At 36.4% G+C, this 17,110-nt stretch overlaps 1 protein-coding gene across 7 annotated transcripts in view; it reads right to left on the reverse strand.

Annotated features, from left to right (window-relative positions):
• Nucleotides 1–17,110, reverse strand: part of dip2bb (DIP2 acetate--CoA ligase B (putative)b) — a 74,861-nt gene that overhangs the window by 15,314 nt on the left and 42,437 nt on the right. For 4 of the 7 annotated variants that reach the window (XM_087257706.1, XM_087257703.1, XM_087257704.1 and 1 more), the window contains 19 exons: nt 15,884–15,993; nt 15,700–15,802; nt 15,555–15,619; nt 15,382–15,475; nt 15,181–15,300; nt 14,959–15,073; nt 12,825–12,964; nt 12,197–12,333; nt 9,016–9,096; nt 8,802–8,929; nt 8,532–8,646; nt 7,381–7,582; nt 5,991–6,103; nt 5,846–5,869; nt 5,651–5,731; nt 5,444–5,567; nt 4,289–4,410; nt 4,061–4,172; nt 2,406–2,515 (listed from right to left, as the gene is read on the reverse strand). In XM_087257706.1, coding sequence (XP_087113832.1) covers nt 2,406–2,515; nt 4,061–4,172; nt 4,289–4,410; nt 5,444–5,567; nt 5,651–5,731; nt 5,846–5,869; nt 5,991–6,103; nt 7,381–7,582; nt 8,532–8,646; nt 8,802–8,929; nt 9,016–9,096; nt 12,197–12,333; nt 12,825–12,964; nt 14,959–15,073; nt 15,181–15,300; nt 15,382–15,475; nt 15,555–15,619; nt 15,700–15,802; nt 15,884–15,993 — 2,096 coding nt within the window. The remainder of the gene's footprint in view (nt 1–2,405; nt 2,516–4,060; nt 4,173–4,288; nt 4,411–5,443; nt 5,568–5,650; nt 5,732–5,845; nt 5,870–5,990; nt 6,104–7,380; nt 7,583–8,531; nt 8,647–8,801; nt 8,930–9,015; nt 9,097–12,196; nt 12,334–12,824; nt 12,965–14,958; nt 15,074–15,180; nt 15,301–15,381; nt 15,476–15,554; nt 15,620–15,699; nt 15,803–15,883; nt 15,994–17,110) is intronic. The other 3 variants (XM_087257708.1, XM_087257707.1, XM_087257705.1) reach the window with 1 other exon arrangement.

Raw genomic sequence — 17,110 nt, forward strand, 5'->3', positions numbered from 1 at the left:
GTGGTTCATGCCACTGTGGTGATGGTTGAATGTCTACAATAGCAAAAATCACAGTTTGAAAATAACGCTTTAAATGAAAAATGTAGCAATTACACTGTTACTCCAGCAGATGGAGGCAAGCAGCCATTAAAAATGTAATGTGCTGGTTAATAAATGATTTGTTCATTCATTTATTTTTCTTTGGCTTAATCCTACACTGAAAAAAAATATTCAAAGATGATTCCTTGGATTTACTCAATTTTTTTTACGTTAAGTGGTTGTAAACAATTTATTTGGGCTAAATTTAAACAAACAAATTAAGTTGAACATTATTAAACCTAATTTGTTTGTTTAAATTCAACACAAATAAATTGTTTGCAACAGTTCTGCATGCAACACTTTTTTCAGTGTATTATTTATCAGGGGTCGCCACAGCGAAATGAACCACCAACTTATCCATCATATGTTTTACACAGCGGATGCCCTTCCAGCCGCAACCCAGTACTGGGAAACACCCATAAACTCTCGCTTTCACACACAAACACTATTGCTTATTGCTTAAACAATTTAGCTTATTCAATTCACCTGTAACACATGTCTTTGGACTGTAGAGAAAACCACGGCACCCAGAGGAAACCCACATGAACACGAGGAGAACAAGCAAACTCCACACAGAAACGGCAACTGACCCAGCCGGCGCTCAAATCAGTAATCTTCTTGCTGTAAGGTGACATCGCTAACCACTGAGCCACCATGCAACTTAATTTATTCAAGAGATTTTCAAAAAAAAAAAAAAGCAGTTTCTTCCAATAATGAAGAATGTAAATGTAAAGTCAAATCTGAACTCACTATTGAGTTATTTAAGCATATACATACATTTAAATATTTGTATTAATAGACTATACAGCAAATTATATTTGTACTATTTTTGTTAGATTGAATGTACGACCGGCGAGGCAGTGGTGGAGTAGGTAGTGCTGTCGCCTCACAGCAAGAAGGTCGCTGGTTCAAACTGGTTCACTGGTTCAAACCTTGGCTCAGTTGGCGTTTCTGTGTGGAGTTTGCATGTTTTCCCTGCCTTCACGTGGGTTTCCTCTGGGTGCTCCGGTTTCCCCCACAGTCCAAAGACATGCGGTACAGGTGAATTGGGTAGGCTAGATTGTCCGTAGTTGTATGTGTGTATGTGAATGTGTGTGTGGATGTTTCCCAGAGATGGGTTGCGGCTGGAAGGGTATCCGCTGCGTAAAAACACGCTGGATAAGTTGGCGGTTCATTCCGCTGTGGCGACCCCGGATTAATAAAGGGACTAAGCCGACAAGAAAATGAATTAATGAATATGTAAGATAAAAATGTGGGAGAATGTTGATGTTTATTTTAAATAAAAAAATAATTGAGTTTCTTGGTTTTTCTTCAGTTTTCTAGTTCTAGTCTTTGCAGCTCTAATATGAGCTAACAATGTGCTACAATAGGGTCAAAAGCTTCTAAGACACCTTAAAATAATAACAATAAATTTTAAACTTAAAATATGGGCTTTTCACACTTGGATTTGTTAAGCGTGGGTCATCCTAAACCCTAAATAAATGAAATCTTGGGTTATCTGCAATCGCATTTGACATTACTCATGTAATACCTGGGGTAAACAAATAACAAACTGTACATTACTAATCACTGCATGCATCATGCATGTACATTAGCATCACTGCTCAATTCCTTATTTGTTGTCTCTGCTGCCAAGTGTCCAGCAGCACCAAGCAACCACTACTTCATTATCTACTTCATCATCAGAACAAACATAGAACTGCTGTGCAGGGTTAACGCCTGTATAAAGTAAGTAAGATCTTAAAATTCAGGGCTTCAGGCAGTACCTAGAATAGCAAAGTCTACTAAAGGAGGTCGAGCCTTCTCATGTATAGATCAAAAAACTCTGGAATAGCCTTCCTGAAAATGTCTGAGGCTAAGCCACACTCTCTCAGTTCAAAACTAGATTAAAGGGCTATCTTTTTAGTACAGCATATACATAATGAATCACATACGCACACGTATGATGCATGAGTGTGCTCCACACATGGGAGTGGACTTGACAACCACCTGCAGAACACATTCCACCTGTCTTAATGACATTTCAACACCAAAAATAACACCAAAAATGAGGTGTGCTTTCATCACCTTAAGCAAAATTCTGTGCTAAAACAGCTTTTAAATTACAGGTGTGAAACATGTCTTTACCTGCTGTTAAAAGCAGTGTTTAGAACAACAGTAACCCAGGGTTAAGCATAGAGTGATAAGCCCTATAGAAGCATTTTCAGTAGTAGTTTCAGATTTATGTTAACACAAACACATCCAGATAAACACTGCTGATTGGTCAGTTATTTAGTATATTAACGGTTCAACAAAACTACCTAAAACAACGATGAAAAATCTCTCACCTTTACTCCTGTCAGCATGCCTGTGGTAGAAACACTGAAGTCCAGATAGGCGATCATCTCAGCATTGGGTGGCTTGTAGATTGTGGGAGGCCGTTTGCGAGGCAAGTCATCTGAGGAACAACAAGAGAAATGAAAGTTAAAGTCAGCCTGAAACATACTTTTAAATCTTTTCTGTGTATATTCACGTCAACAGGTCATCCTGCCCTCAATGCCAGTAAATGCATCAAAAGAGAAAAGTTATTTTGTTTAGAGAAATTATGAGGGTATGTGATAAAAAAAATATTGCACTAAATGTGTGCAATCTGTATCATCTACAATGGTACAATAACAATATGCTAGCTACAATTCGTAAATAATTCACTCACTTAGCAAAATAACAAGCAAAAACAGAGAGTGGAAAAGCTTTAACTGTGTCATGAATGGAATTGATGGAAGGAATTCATTACATTAAAAGTGCTGAATGACAAAAGTAGATATTTTCATCTTAAGAGATGAGTAATATCACAAGAAAAAGTGACATTTGCTAATTTGATAGTTTTATTTAACAGTTGAACAACAATGTTAACATTAAGAGACAATATTTTAAACGGTATTTTCTGTTTTTGTCAATGAAAAAAATTCCAAACAAAGCTGACGCAGAACATTTGTGCATCTCAGAGCAACATTGCTGTGTTTTAATCGTGAAAGAATCTGTTCATGAACAAACAATCTAAAACGCTTAAATCAGCCAACATACCAGTACAAAACACACTTAGCATAATACTGTTGAAATATGTAATGAAAAAGAAATACATTGGTATTTTTAGTCAGCATTGCACATTGCTATGAGGCAGATAAGTCATTTACCTTAAAAATCTAAAATGAAAAACCTGCCAACCAATTTTAAGACCAAATTTAAAAACGTAACAGTTTTGACTAAATTATTTCCATTAAATCACTAGTCATTACCAAGACATTTTCTTTAAATGTTTGAAATGGCAGTGGTTTAGAAGGTTTTTTGTTATGTGAAAATGTATTTCTTAATGAAAGAGCAAATTCTGATTCAACCTGTGCACAATTAACAAATCATATAATTTGACTTGACCCTATTATTACAGGCCCGTAGCCAGGGGGGGTTCAGGTAGTTTGAAAGACCCACCCCTTACTGACAAAGGTAAAGAATTTGTCCTATACATAAGTCATCTGTCTAATTTTGACTGCTATGCCATAATAAATTTTGAAAATAACCCATCGAAAAAGGTTTTAAGACCAAGCTGAATCCTCTTTTTGCTGTTGCTTCAGTGTGACTGAGGAAAGTTGAGGCTAGTTTTTAATTTAATACTTTTTAGTAATGATGTAAAAAATTTGTATTTGAAAAACTATTAGTATTATTCTCATATTTTTTTCTTCTAAATCTTTAGGAAATGTTTTTGGTACTTCAAAAAGTGTGGTTGATGACCATCTTACAAGCTAATCCAGGAAAAAGTAATGTTTAAAAACTATTTAAACCTCATAATTAAATAGAAAATGAGGCTAATAACTGCAAAAAGGTCTATATTTTTAGAAAAACAGAACCACCCCTTTCACCAGGCTGGCTATGGGCCTGTACTATATCAACAAAGTGCATTTTATTGTGCACAGGAGCTGTATTGTAAATCGACGGATGTGTGTGTTACCTGTGTCTATAATGATAGGCCATGTTTTTATGTTGACTGTAGCTGCTGCTTCTTTCGATCTGAGAATCTTTGTTAGAACCTGAGTAGTGAGGATGCAAGCAGCCTTGCTGACCTGCAAAAACCCAAGAAGAGACACAAAAAAGGTGAACATTTTGGGTGCTGAACAAAGCAGCCAAAGAAATACATCCAAATGATGACGTTTAGGAGACGGAAAATCAGCAGACTTACATCGATGATCATGCGGACGGTGGGCAGAGTGGCAGAGAGGTTCTGTGGGTGTGGAGGCCTCACGGTGACAGGAATACAACCAGCGTACAAACAGCCATAAAATGCTGCGATCAGATCAATACCTGCACACACAGAAAATTGATATGCAATGCACCATTAGTTGCTTTTATATGTATCTCTTCGGTTATTTTTTTTTTTTTTTAAATGTTTGCGTGCTTAGTATTAAGTATATTTATAATTTGCTTTTTATTTCATATGTCTCAGTTTAAGTATTTTTAGAACTTTGACCTATTTGTTATATATTTTTAAAAGGCAATAAGTTTATGCTTGTCATCTAAAAGAGTTAATTTATTTGAGCCCAATGTCTATTACGATTTTAAAAAAGAAAATTCACCTAACACATTTTGTGTGACTTTTTAGTATCATTTAACTTTGGATTAAAATATTTTTAAATTATTAGTGCCGTTTAACAGAGAAAATTATTTTAAATACATTTTTAAAAAATAATAGTTTTAAACATAATAGTTTAACACAATAGTTATAATAATTACCTAATTTAAGTAACTAAAACAGTTATTTAATTAATTAAAATATAACTAACTCGTTTCTATTGTCTCTACAATGATGACAGTACATAATATTTTTAAAGTTACTACTATTCAACTTAAAGTGCAATGTGAAAGCTTATCAAGGTTAATTAGGCAAGTTAGATTTATAAGGCAAGTTAATGGAAAGCCGGTTGTTCTGAAATAAAAATCTTAAGGGGGCTAATAATATTGACCGTAGCAGATTTATATTAAACTCTTTTTTATTCCAGCCAAACTAAGATATAGAACATTCTCCATAACAAACATTTAATAGAAAATAATGTGAAATAAATCCTTGCTCTATTAAACATTACATGAGAAATACTTGAAAAAACTAAAGAAAGTTTAACACAAGGGCTAAAATTGCTGTCTTAGATTGTATTTGAAGTATTTTATATGAGTTTGTATTTCTACGAATGACTATTTTTATATGAAATTTATATGAAATAAAAACATAAAAGTATGTAAAATATTGTCTTTACTCTATATACACGCACTCTACACATATGAAATGAGAGTGCTGTTTATAGCCCTTCATTATACGCATTGTTAAAGGAGTGTTGTTTACCTGGAGGATACAAAAGCACCACATTTTCTCCGATGTTAATGCCACTTCTCTCCATGAGAGCAGCAGCGATTTTCTCTGCTCTTTTATGAAGCTGCACACATGTAGCTGTACACACCGCCACTCCCTGCAGAGAAAAACAGCACATTATAGGCCAGCATTGCAGGTTTAGTCTTTTTGCTACTTCTTTTGGCGTTTCTATATTTTTACCTTTGCATTCAAAAGCACATAAAGCGTATGGTCGGGATCTGTTTGAGCTCTCCACTGTAAAGCTTCAGTGAGGAACTGATGCTAAAAAAGAAAACAGAGACAGGTCATTATGTGAACTGCCCAATATGTAACATTAAAAAAAGAAAAGAATACAGAATTGTATCAAGTGACTGTGACATAATGTTCAGCTCTCACCATCATAGTAGGCCACATGCACAGCTGAATCCACACGAGAGCATTAAAATACCACACAAGGCATTTCAAATAAAAGAAATGGTTTGCATCCATTATATACGTCCTGCTATACGGGTGCACAATACAACACAAAGTCTGTGTTTACCTTCCTGACCAGGTCTTGGTCCTCAATGAGTCCCAGATCTCTCCCTGCAGCCTGTGCTATTCTTTTCCCAGCAACCAAATTACCCACCATGATGGAGGCAGGCCCGACTCCCACTATAACACACACATTAGCACTAGATTTAGCGTTAGATTTTCACCTCGTGATATTACGGTTACATCACCTCAAAGATCTTCATTTACAATAGGCCAAGCGGACACACTAGGGTTGAACAATTTTACAAAATTATTAAATTGCAAATATTGTGAACAACATTGCATTTGCAATTTAATATGCTTTTTTAAAACTCTATCTTCTGCAGTATTCAACAAAGACAAACAATAAATCAATAAATAGCGTTGTGTAATTAATAACTACATTTCTATAATAACTATTTCACACTTGCTTGATTAAAGTTCCATTTTTAGTTTTAGGCTAAATAATTAGCCTAAAATAGTTTTGACCAAAATAATTTTAAAAGAAACACTTTGTCAGTGTTTTATTGACACTCACAAAGTAGCAATAAAACAATGACACTTTTTTGAGTCTTTTGCATGCTCAGGTTTGGTATTACTACAGTGGAGAACGCTGGATATCTGAACACCTCAACCTTTTTAGAATGTCGCAAGCGCAGCCATTTCACATTTGTGTACGATGACAATGAATGTACTTAAGTGGTACTCAACACCCAAGTAGACGACTCAGGAGTGTATACTTATACTGTAAAAAATCTGGCCATTTCTGTGTCCTGTAAAACTGAGTTGACTGTCCATAACAGTAAGCATTTGAAGGATATTTTTATAAGCACACGGTGACTTTATCTCTTAAACTAAGTGATAAATTCAACACAAATTCAACAAAGGACATACATTAAATTCAAAATATTCAATTGATGATGTGCATGTCGTTCTCTAGTCTTGCAATGTTTTGAAATGAGGAAAACAGTATGTCTTGATTAAGTTATTTTTATAGCTATTTTTTAAAAGAAAAAATGTGACAAGAACTATACAATCAGCTTCACACTTTGTACGTATTACACACAATTCAGTTATAACAGTAGACTAACTCAAACAAACGCAGAGTACACTATGCCGCTTAGTTGTTTTCTCTACAAATAAAACTTGTATCAGAGCTACAGCAAGGGTTTGTCAGTGGTGGTTCCTCAGAGAATGCAGCTGATGGTTGCTTAGCAATGCCACAGGAGCACTGAAACTGGTAGAGGAAGCGACACGCTTTACATTTTCCATAGGCTTCTTTAGATGCAACATGTAAATGGCCCCTTATGCTAATGTCGAAAATGATTAACAAAACACATTGTTACTTTACATCACTAATAATGCATTTCAGCAATTACTGTGTATGTAAAAGCAGATTTATGGTTTAAAAAACACACCTGGTTGTTTCTGGCGTGGTTTGGGCATGTTGGTGACGCAGGTGTGTGGGCACATGAGAATGTTGCAGGGATGTAGTGCCCCCTCTAGGAACAGCTGTTTGGTGTCTGAGATGTGAATGCCACCCAGGGGAGTTTTAGGCAGAGTGTTTGCAGGAACCAGTGCTAGACAGTACAGACCCACCTGATGAATACTATCAATTGCCTGAGAAACAAAACAAGAACCAACAAAATATTAATCAAACATAAAGATTAATACATTTTTTAGTCTGCATGTACTGGAAGCTGTGACAGTTTTTTTCCTATTGTGATGGCAGTTCCTAGAAAAACTAAATGTTAAATGATAATACAGTGGGCGTGGCTTGTTTTTTCTACTGCGAGCTGATTGGATGTAGTTAAGTAGGCATTTCATTCAGAAAGATCGTGAAAGGGTTTTTGGGAGAGTTATTACAACCTAACAGACACTACACACTATTTCTGTTTGTTGTCATAGCGCTGTCAAAACTGACAGTTGGAAGGGCGTGGTTAACTATGTTAAGCACACCCAATACCTCAGACAAACGTAATCTGAGAATTTAACTGGAAACAAACAGAAAGTGCATTTTCAGATTTTAATTTGAGATTACAAGAGCAGATTAGAATAGATTCTTAATGACATGCACACATAAATTGTTCACCACAAAACTTGCAATGTGAGCTAACAAAATCAATAAGGATAGTTTTGAATTCATGTGTACTTGAAACCGATGAATGAAAAAAAACTGTTTATGTTTATGGGCATTTAATGTAAACAGAATATAACACTATTTGGACTTGGACTTGGACTATTTTGGACTACCTTTTTTTTAACCATGGAAAATCACTGACTGCTTTAACATACACAAAAGTGTCCAGAATTTGGTGAAAATTAGATCACATGCATTAACCTGTTGACAGTGCTACTTCAGTATTAGTTATACTTTATGCTATAGTATTTATCAGTCAAACATTTTGAATTATACATTTACCTATTTGAATATTTTATGCTTTATATTTTAAGTTAATTTATTTCTATTTAGTTAAAAATTCAGATTACAATTTATTTTCAGTTCTTTATTTATATTTCATTTCAGATTTATTTTAACTTAATGGAGCTGAAGTTTAGTTTCTTGTACCTGCAAAACCCGACTCATCCACTGGAAACTGTCTTCTTCACTAGCATCAGGCCTCTGCTCTGCTACGATTACTATCCTCTCATCAAAGAACACAGTCACCGAGAACACAGCAATCCTACAAAACATACACAATTCAGATTAAAGCGCTGGATAAGTTGGCGGTTCATACCACTGTGGCGACCTGGAATAATAAAGGGACTAAGTCGAAAAGAAAATGAATGAATGAATGAAGACTACAATGTTCTCTCTGTTTCCACAGGGGACCCTCACCTGCCTCTGTACACAGTTTTGACAGGTTCCACAGCAAGCGCCGTCGCCACTAGATCATCAGCATTGTGACGACGACCACTGACCATCAGCAGGCCCTCATTCTTACCCACCACAAAAATAAGACTACCCTATAGAAGAAGAAGAGAGGAAAATAAGTTTTTAACTGAAAAATGGGACTGACTCTCTCTCTTGTTTTGTTTTTTCAAACTCTTACCGGTCCAACAAATCCCAGTAATCCCGACCGTACAAATGGGATTTCTCCAATAGGAGCACCACTAGCGTTGACAGGGATCACCTGCAGGATTCAAAACAAGGCAAGATCAAGTATTGTGTGACATATATATATATCAATTTAAAAAACAGGAACATTGACCAGATGACTAAAATGAGTAGAGACATTGTTGAGAGTGGAAAACTAAAAGGTGTTAAGATAAAATTTGACTTATAAATTTTGCTGGGCAAAAATTAATCAAGATTAATCATAAAAGTTTATTTTTATATTACTTAAGTGTGTGTACAGTGTATATTTATTAAGTACATATAAATCCACACAGGCACATATTTTGAGAAAATGCTTATTTATATTTAGATATTCATAATAAATAAATAAATACACACATACAAACACACACACAGTTGACGTCAAAATTATTAGCCCCCTTTGAATTTTTATTCTTTTTTTTATTTTATTTTTTTTTTTGAAGAAGAAAGTCTTATTTATTAATTTTTTTGTAAAAACCATTTTAAAATCAGTATTATTAGCCCCTTTAAGCTAACTTTTCATTTGATTGTCTACAGAACAAACCATCGTTATACAATAACTTGCCTAATTACCCTAACCTGCCTTGTTAACCTAATTAACCTAGTGAAGCCTTTAAATGTCACCTTAGGCTGCTAGAAGTGTTTTGAAAAATATCTTGTAAAATATTAGTCATCATGGCACAGATAAAATAAATCAGTTATTAGAAATAAGTTATGAAAACTATTATGTTTTAAAATGTGTTGAAAAAAATCTTACGCTAAACAGAAATACAGGGAAAAAATAAACAGAGGGGCTAATAATTATGACTTCGACTGTATTTATATATATATATATATATATATATATATATATATATATATATATATATATATATATATATATATATATATATATATATATACATATACATACAGTTTTGTTTCTATGCATGTGTATGCATCACATTTACATAATGAGTACAATACATACATATATTATGTCAAAACAAACTTTTATTTTGGATGCAATTAATCATGATTATGAGTGACACAATGGCTCACAGCAAGAACGTCACCGGTTTGAGTCCCGGCTGATTCAGTTAGCATTTGGTCATTTGTGTGGAGTTTGCATGTTTCCCCGTGTTGGTGTGGCTTTCCTCCGGGTGCTTCAGTTTCCCACACAGTCCAAAGACATGCGCTATAGGTGAATTGAATAAACTAAATTGACTGTAGTGTATAAATGTAAATGTCAGTGTGTATGGGTGTTTCCCAGTGCTAAGTTGCAGCTGCAAGGGCATCTGCTGGATAAGTTGGCAGTTCATTCCGTTGTGGTGACCCTTGATGAATAAAGGGACTAAGCCGATGAAAAATGAATGAATGATCATGTTTAATGTTTGCCCAACACTTCTTTTAAAACATTTTTGGACATTTTTTGAAGGTGAAACACTCTTTTAAAAAAATTATTTCACAGATATTAGGAAAATGATTTTCTGTGATTTTTAAAAAAATTATTATTAAATAAAATGTAAAATAAAACAAAATACTCATTTTACTACAACTTTAAATTTACTATGTTATTTAGATTTGAGTAGGTGACACGCTTCACAGCAAGAAGGTCACTGGTTTAAGTCACAGCTGGGTCAGTTGGCATTTCTATCTGGAGTTTGCATGTTCTCCCCGTGTTCGCATGGGTTTCCTCCAGGTGCTCCGGTTTCCCCCACAGTCCAAAGACAAGACAGGTGAACTGAATAAACTAAATTGGCTGTAGTGTATGTGTGTGAACAAGAGAGTGTATGGGTGTTTCCCAGTACTGGGTTGCATCTGGAAGGGCATCCGCTGTGTAAAAACATATGCTGGATAAATTGGCTGTTCATTCCGCTGTGGCGACCCCTGATTAATAAAGTGTCTAAGCCAGGGCTATTCAATTAGTTTGTCATGGGGGCCGGTTCATGAAAAGCATCCCAAACGAAGGGCCTGAGAGACTTGCCATATGAGTCATGACACAACAGCATATAAGAGCCCATATGCTGTATATGTTTGCTGTTTAAGACACCCACGTTGGCTTTTTTCTACATTAGAATGTTAATATATTGTATTTTGAAACTACATAATATCAGTGCATTGTACAATTGACTTTCTTTTTTTTTTTTTTTTTACAAACATTCATATGTTATATTTCAGAGCACAACAAAAGCAGTGCATTGCTGAAGTAGGCTTCTTCTACAATCAGACACATTCATATGTTATGTTTTGAACTGCATAACAATTATAGATTTTGGTTGTACAATTATATTGTCTGAAGAATACTCATGGTTTCACTGTTATCACGTCTAATGTAAATTCAAGCTTTATATTAGGTAAACAGCTATTTAGATTAAATGTTGTTGCCATCTGCATTCATGCATACATAATCATTTTAATAATAATTAGTCTAACATATCTTTCGTTTACATTGCACTGAAAGGCACGCACAACTCTCACCGTGGGATGTTTTCTACTGCGTGCGTCCAGAAAGACGCAAGCGTGTCGCTCCTCTGGCGCCCGCATATTGTCATATATTCTTACATTAAGAAATAACAAACTTGCAAGCGGAAAAGACATGATTTGGGAACGGCCGCTGCTTTAGTTAATCCTGTGTGTGTGCGTATTAGCCTCGGTGTACTTCAAACTTCAAACTAGCGCACAGGCAACTTGGCATTTTGCAGTGGTTTCGTTTCGTTCCGTGCAACAGAAATGCGGCTTAGAGAAGACTTTACGATTAATAAACTGTGACGAATTAAAGCGCAGTTAATAGTGAAATCGGCTAATTGTTGCATCCCTATTAACGGTATCAGTGCATTGTACAAATAGCCTTTTCTACAAACATGTTTTCGGCTGCCCGCACCAGTCGCTTATGATGACTCACGCCTCTGTGCAGCCTTTAACTGCAGCTCATGCTGTTATTGAACAGACACACATGACTTCATAACAATCGCGGCCGTTTGTCGACTGAACTAAATTTAATTTTTAATGTCTTGGTCACTGTTTGGAGGACCGGAACAAAGTGCCTCGGGGGCCGGATTCGGCCCGCGGGCCGCCAATTGAATAGCCCTGGTCTAAGCTGAAGGAAAATGAATGAATACTTTTAGATTAGAATTTTTTAAATAACAGCTTACCTCAAAGGTGTTTTTAGTAACTCCTGAAAGGCCATAATACATGTTTCCACCAGCGCGAGAGTTTACCACGATCTCTCCAATCTCATCCGTCTTGCACAGCATAGGCGGCCCATCGGGTTTCACAATACACATCAATGCTAAAACACACATAAACAGATGTCATACATGTACATATAGCACACATGCCTGATATGGAAAACAACAACAACACAACAATGAAGATTTACATTATATGTACATTTATGAATTTGGAAGATGCTTTTATACAAATGTTACAAATTGAGCTACAGAAAGTTTGTATACCAACTATCCTAATATCCAAACTTCCATACTACATAGTTCGTGAAGAGTGTGTGAGCCTGTGTGGACTTGGTACTAAAACGTATGATTACTATAAAACTTATTATAATTTAAAAGCCCACACCACAATTGTAGCAATAACAGCACAGAATGAAATATAAAAACATGGAGTAATCAGAATTCACAAGGCTTTAACTTGAGTACTTAAAGCAGTAAGTGACATAACAGCAATGTGTAAACAGCACGTTATTATGCATTAGGATGGACACTAGTCGTCTTTACAGTAATCTTTATAGTTAATCTTGGTGTGAATATGTCAAACCCACACCTCCAGGCATGACATGTCCCACATCCTGAACGGTGAGAGCCGAGTTCTTGTCTTCAGTGTTGACTCTGATGACCCCGTGACTCAGGCCAGTCATGGACAAAACGGCTCTCGCTGGAAGAGGAGCACCAGAAATCCCAGGCCTGGAGAAACATCTCAGAGTTAGGAAACACATACTAATATCTAGGGCTGCACAATATTGAAAAAAAACTGACATTGCACTGTTTTTTTGTCTGTAATTTATATTGCGATATATATAATTTCAAAAGATGACTTGTGGCACTATTTGGAATTCATAAGTTCAGATTAATTGAGATAAAATATAATAAGGATGCATATTACAACAAAGCAAATTAAGTAAATTACATCAAAGATGCAAATGAAATAAATTGTGTTTTATGGTTTTCTGTAGACTCTAACAGTATTGAGGCACAGAAATTCAGGTATATTTAAAATAACACTGTTTTGTCTTAAATATAAATAATACTAATCTTTGTTAAAGCTTCAACTTTATAACTTCACACAGTTTTTGAAACCTCACACAGTCCCAGGTCTTCAGAAACACTTCCAAATAAAAACCTTCCACTATATTAAGGTAAACTTTGCGCAGACTCCACAAATCCCACATTCTGAACTGTAGTAGCTGATTATTATAATCCCAACTTGACTTTGGAGATTCACACATTGTGATATCGATCTGAAATTATATAATTTGCAGCAAAATTGTTCACATCGTAATGGCTAAAGTCTAAAAATTATTATTATTAGTTATCAACTATGATGCTGAACAGACCCAGGACACAGCAGTCACCCATGAAATCAACCCATTATCAGACTAAACAGCACTTGTGGTATAAACAAGGGCTAATAATTCAGGGGGACTAATAATTCAGACTTCAACTGTATGTAATTTGCATATACTGCCATATATCAAATTTTTATATGGAGGTGGGTAATGGGCATTGACCACTAACATCAACAAATCAAATATAGTGAATATAGCAGAATAAAAATAGGGCCATTATAGAAGTGCTTGTGAATACAGATTAAAATGCCCTATTTTTAATAAGGTTTTACCTACATTTTCCAACAACTGGTAGCTGTAAACAACTAAAAACACATAGTTGGTTAATGTCTATGACTAAGAAATTTAGATATCTTATAGAAAATCTGTTATGCATGTTTGGAAGACAGCAATGTGTAAATTTGACTACATGGTGGATTCACTGTTAAAATGCAGCTTATCTAAAAACATAGGGACCCTGAGCATGCGTCAATAGCGCCCCCACATTGGTACAGTGCTCCCAGGACAAATGTCATTCAACCGCACTAGTCAAGACAGTGTTATAACGTGAAGATGCGGGACTTTAGCGCTGTCTACTGGAGTAGTAACGAGCAAACAAAGAAAACAAAGCACAAAGGCAGAACATTTCATAGGTAATATTAAGTTTTTTTCTGTTTTTGTATGTTCTGAACTTTTGTGCTAATCAGGTAACGTTATTGATGATAACAGTCACTTACTGCATTCACCATACGGCAAAGCAGCACCAACTCGCACTAAACACTCGGCTTATGCTAGTTTTGTTGAATAAAATCAGCAAACAATGCAAAAGAAATATGACAACGAGATGCTGCGCTGCCAGAAACTTGTATTATTGTCGGCTAACGTTAGTGAAAGAATCGTTCGGGGGATTCATTCACAAACAAATCGCTCCCTCCGTCAGTATGAGAAGTGAAAGCAGGAGAGGAGGTGTGTTTCAGGACATGATTAGATCACATTTAACAGGGAGGGTGAATAGTATTTCTGTACACACAAACACAAGCTTTTTGTCAGGAATACTCGTGCGGTCACTGATCCATCAATGTAGAAAAGTGATGTAAAATTATAATTTTCGTAATTAGAAAAAAAATTACATACTAACATCCAGGAAAACTCCCGATCACAGATATATGTGTATTTGTGTATATCTCTGGCTTTGGATGGCCACAGTCCTCCACTGTACCTTGGTCCCGCATTAATTTCAAAGGAACGCTACCCTGTAGCAAGATGGCGGCGCTATTGACACATTCCGTCCAATAGACAACAATAGGCCAGGCGACATCTAATGTATATATCTATGATCTAAAAATGCTATACCTGCGAATGGCGACGGTCATGGCCTCAGGTGACGTAGCACAAGGACAGATGACTTCTGGCTTCAAACCGTGAGCCTGGAATACGTTCAAAAATGCATCACATGATGAAACAGACCCTAAATTCAAAAGAGAAGCAGATAAAAGGAGATTAAAAAGAGTGGCAACCTTGAATATGAACATTAAATAGCCACATCTCTACAGGAGGCCTGTTAGCATAACTCACAAGGATTGGCGCCGTCAGCAACAATTAGCATACGCAGAGAGGCCAGACTGGTGTCTCTCTGATCTCTGTGCGCCATCATCGCCCAATGCAGGTCACGGCACTTCACCAGGGCCACCCGTGCTGTAAGACCACAGACGTTTGTGAAATCAAAGCAAATGGGTCTAGAGGACTGAATAGTCATTTAGTTTTGTCTCTCTGAACCTTTATGTATATGAACCCGCTGAACCCAGGACAGAGGACAGGCCTTCATTACTGCATATGGAACGCTGATTGTGTGGATTCGGTTCATCACACTCTGAAACACACATACACAGCTGCTTTTAGGTGAATTCAGCATTACCAGTGATGACATATACACATTTATTTCCTCTCACCGTTAGAACTCCATGCCACAATCCCATGTCCTTCTTAAAGTCCAAAACATTCACCAGTGTCTCACCTGCATGCAGAACAGTTTCATTAACTCTCCAAGAGAGCAGACCATGAAGCAGCATGACTAGCTGCAACAGCATCACTCACCCTCACAGTAGTTACAGGCCTGACTGAGCGCCTGGCAGTGTGTTAGCATGGCCACTTTGGAAACCGCAACCCCCATCACTGTGCCCTCCTTACTGGCCTTATACTGCATGAAAGAACCACAGGAAGAGGTTTACATGCCTTGAAGACACATAACCACATTCAGACAAATGAAACGTGCTCTTACTTCAATGTATGCCGTGTCTGTGTTGGCTGTTGGGATGTGAGGCTGCCAGTCTTTCGAAGGCTTTGTGAGGTATTTGGAGTCGGTCACCACCCATTTTAATCTGGGCCAACCTATGAGAAACACAATTAGAACAACTGCTGAATGAATTAAATCTGAAACAATGTAAGCCCCCCAATGTTCATTCATTCACTTTGGGCTTAGTCCTTTTATTAATCTGGGGTTGCCACTGCAGAATGAATCGCCAACTTATCCAGCATATGTTTTACACAGCGGATGCCCTTCCAGCTGCAACCCATCACTGGGAAACATTCATGCACACTCATTCACACACACTCTATGCACAATTTAGCTTACCCAACTCATCTATACCCCTTACTTTGGACTTGTGGGGGAAACCAGAGCACCTGGAGGAAACCCACGCCAACACGGGAGAACATGCTAACTTCACACAGAAACGCCAACTGACCCAACCGAGGCTTGAACCAGCGACCTTTTTGATGAGGCGAATGTGCTACCCACTACACATTGTTGCTGTTGTTGTTACTGTTGTTGTTGCAGTTGTTTATTATTCCATTTGAATGTTTTAAAATTGCATATTTTTGAATGTAAAATGTTCTGTTGTAAACTGTAAAAAATTTGTCAATAAAAATAAAATTTGTAAAAAAGAGAAAAAAATGTATAATTAAATCTGCGAGCAGCACAGAAAGAGCCCTCACACCTGGCTGACTTGACATAACAACAAACAAATATATAAATGGGAAATATATGTTAAATTGGGTAAATAGAAATGTCAGTGATTCATATGTTCATTTCATATTTTTACATTCATTGTACAACAAAATATATACATTTAAGGGGGTAAATAGAAACAAAATACAAATATACAAAATGGATATATGTAATAATTAAATAAATATATTATTAGAGTTTTTTTCTGTGCGTAGGGCTTTCTTGTTTAGAGAGTCTTTGATACTGGTGATGTACAAGCTTATTTCAGTCAGCAATATCCTACAATTCTTATTAGTAAATTTTCATTTAGGGCTGTACGTTGGCACAATGGGTAGCACATTCGCCTCACAGCAAGAAGGTCGTTGGTTCAAGCCCTGGCTGGGTCAGTTGGTATTTCAGTGTGGAGTTTGCATGTTCTTCCCGTGTTTGTTGTGGGTTTCCTCTGGGTGCTCCGGTTTCCCCCACAGTCTAAAGACATGCGCTATAGGTGAATTAAAT

This window comes from Danio rerio, chromosome 6 (assembly GCF_052040795.2).
Source record: "Danio rerio strain M-AB ecotype USA chromosome 6, GRCz13ab, whole genome shotgun sequence".
In the NCBI taxonomy this organism is placed as follows: domain Eukaryota; kingdom Metazoa; phylum Chordata; class Actinopteri; order Cypriniformes; family Danionidae; genus Danio; species Danio rerio.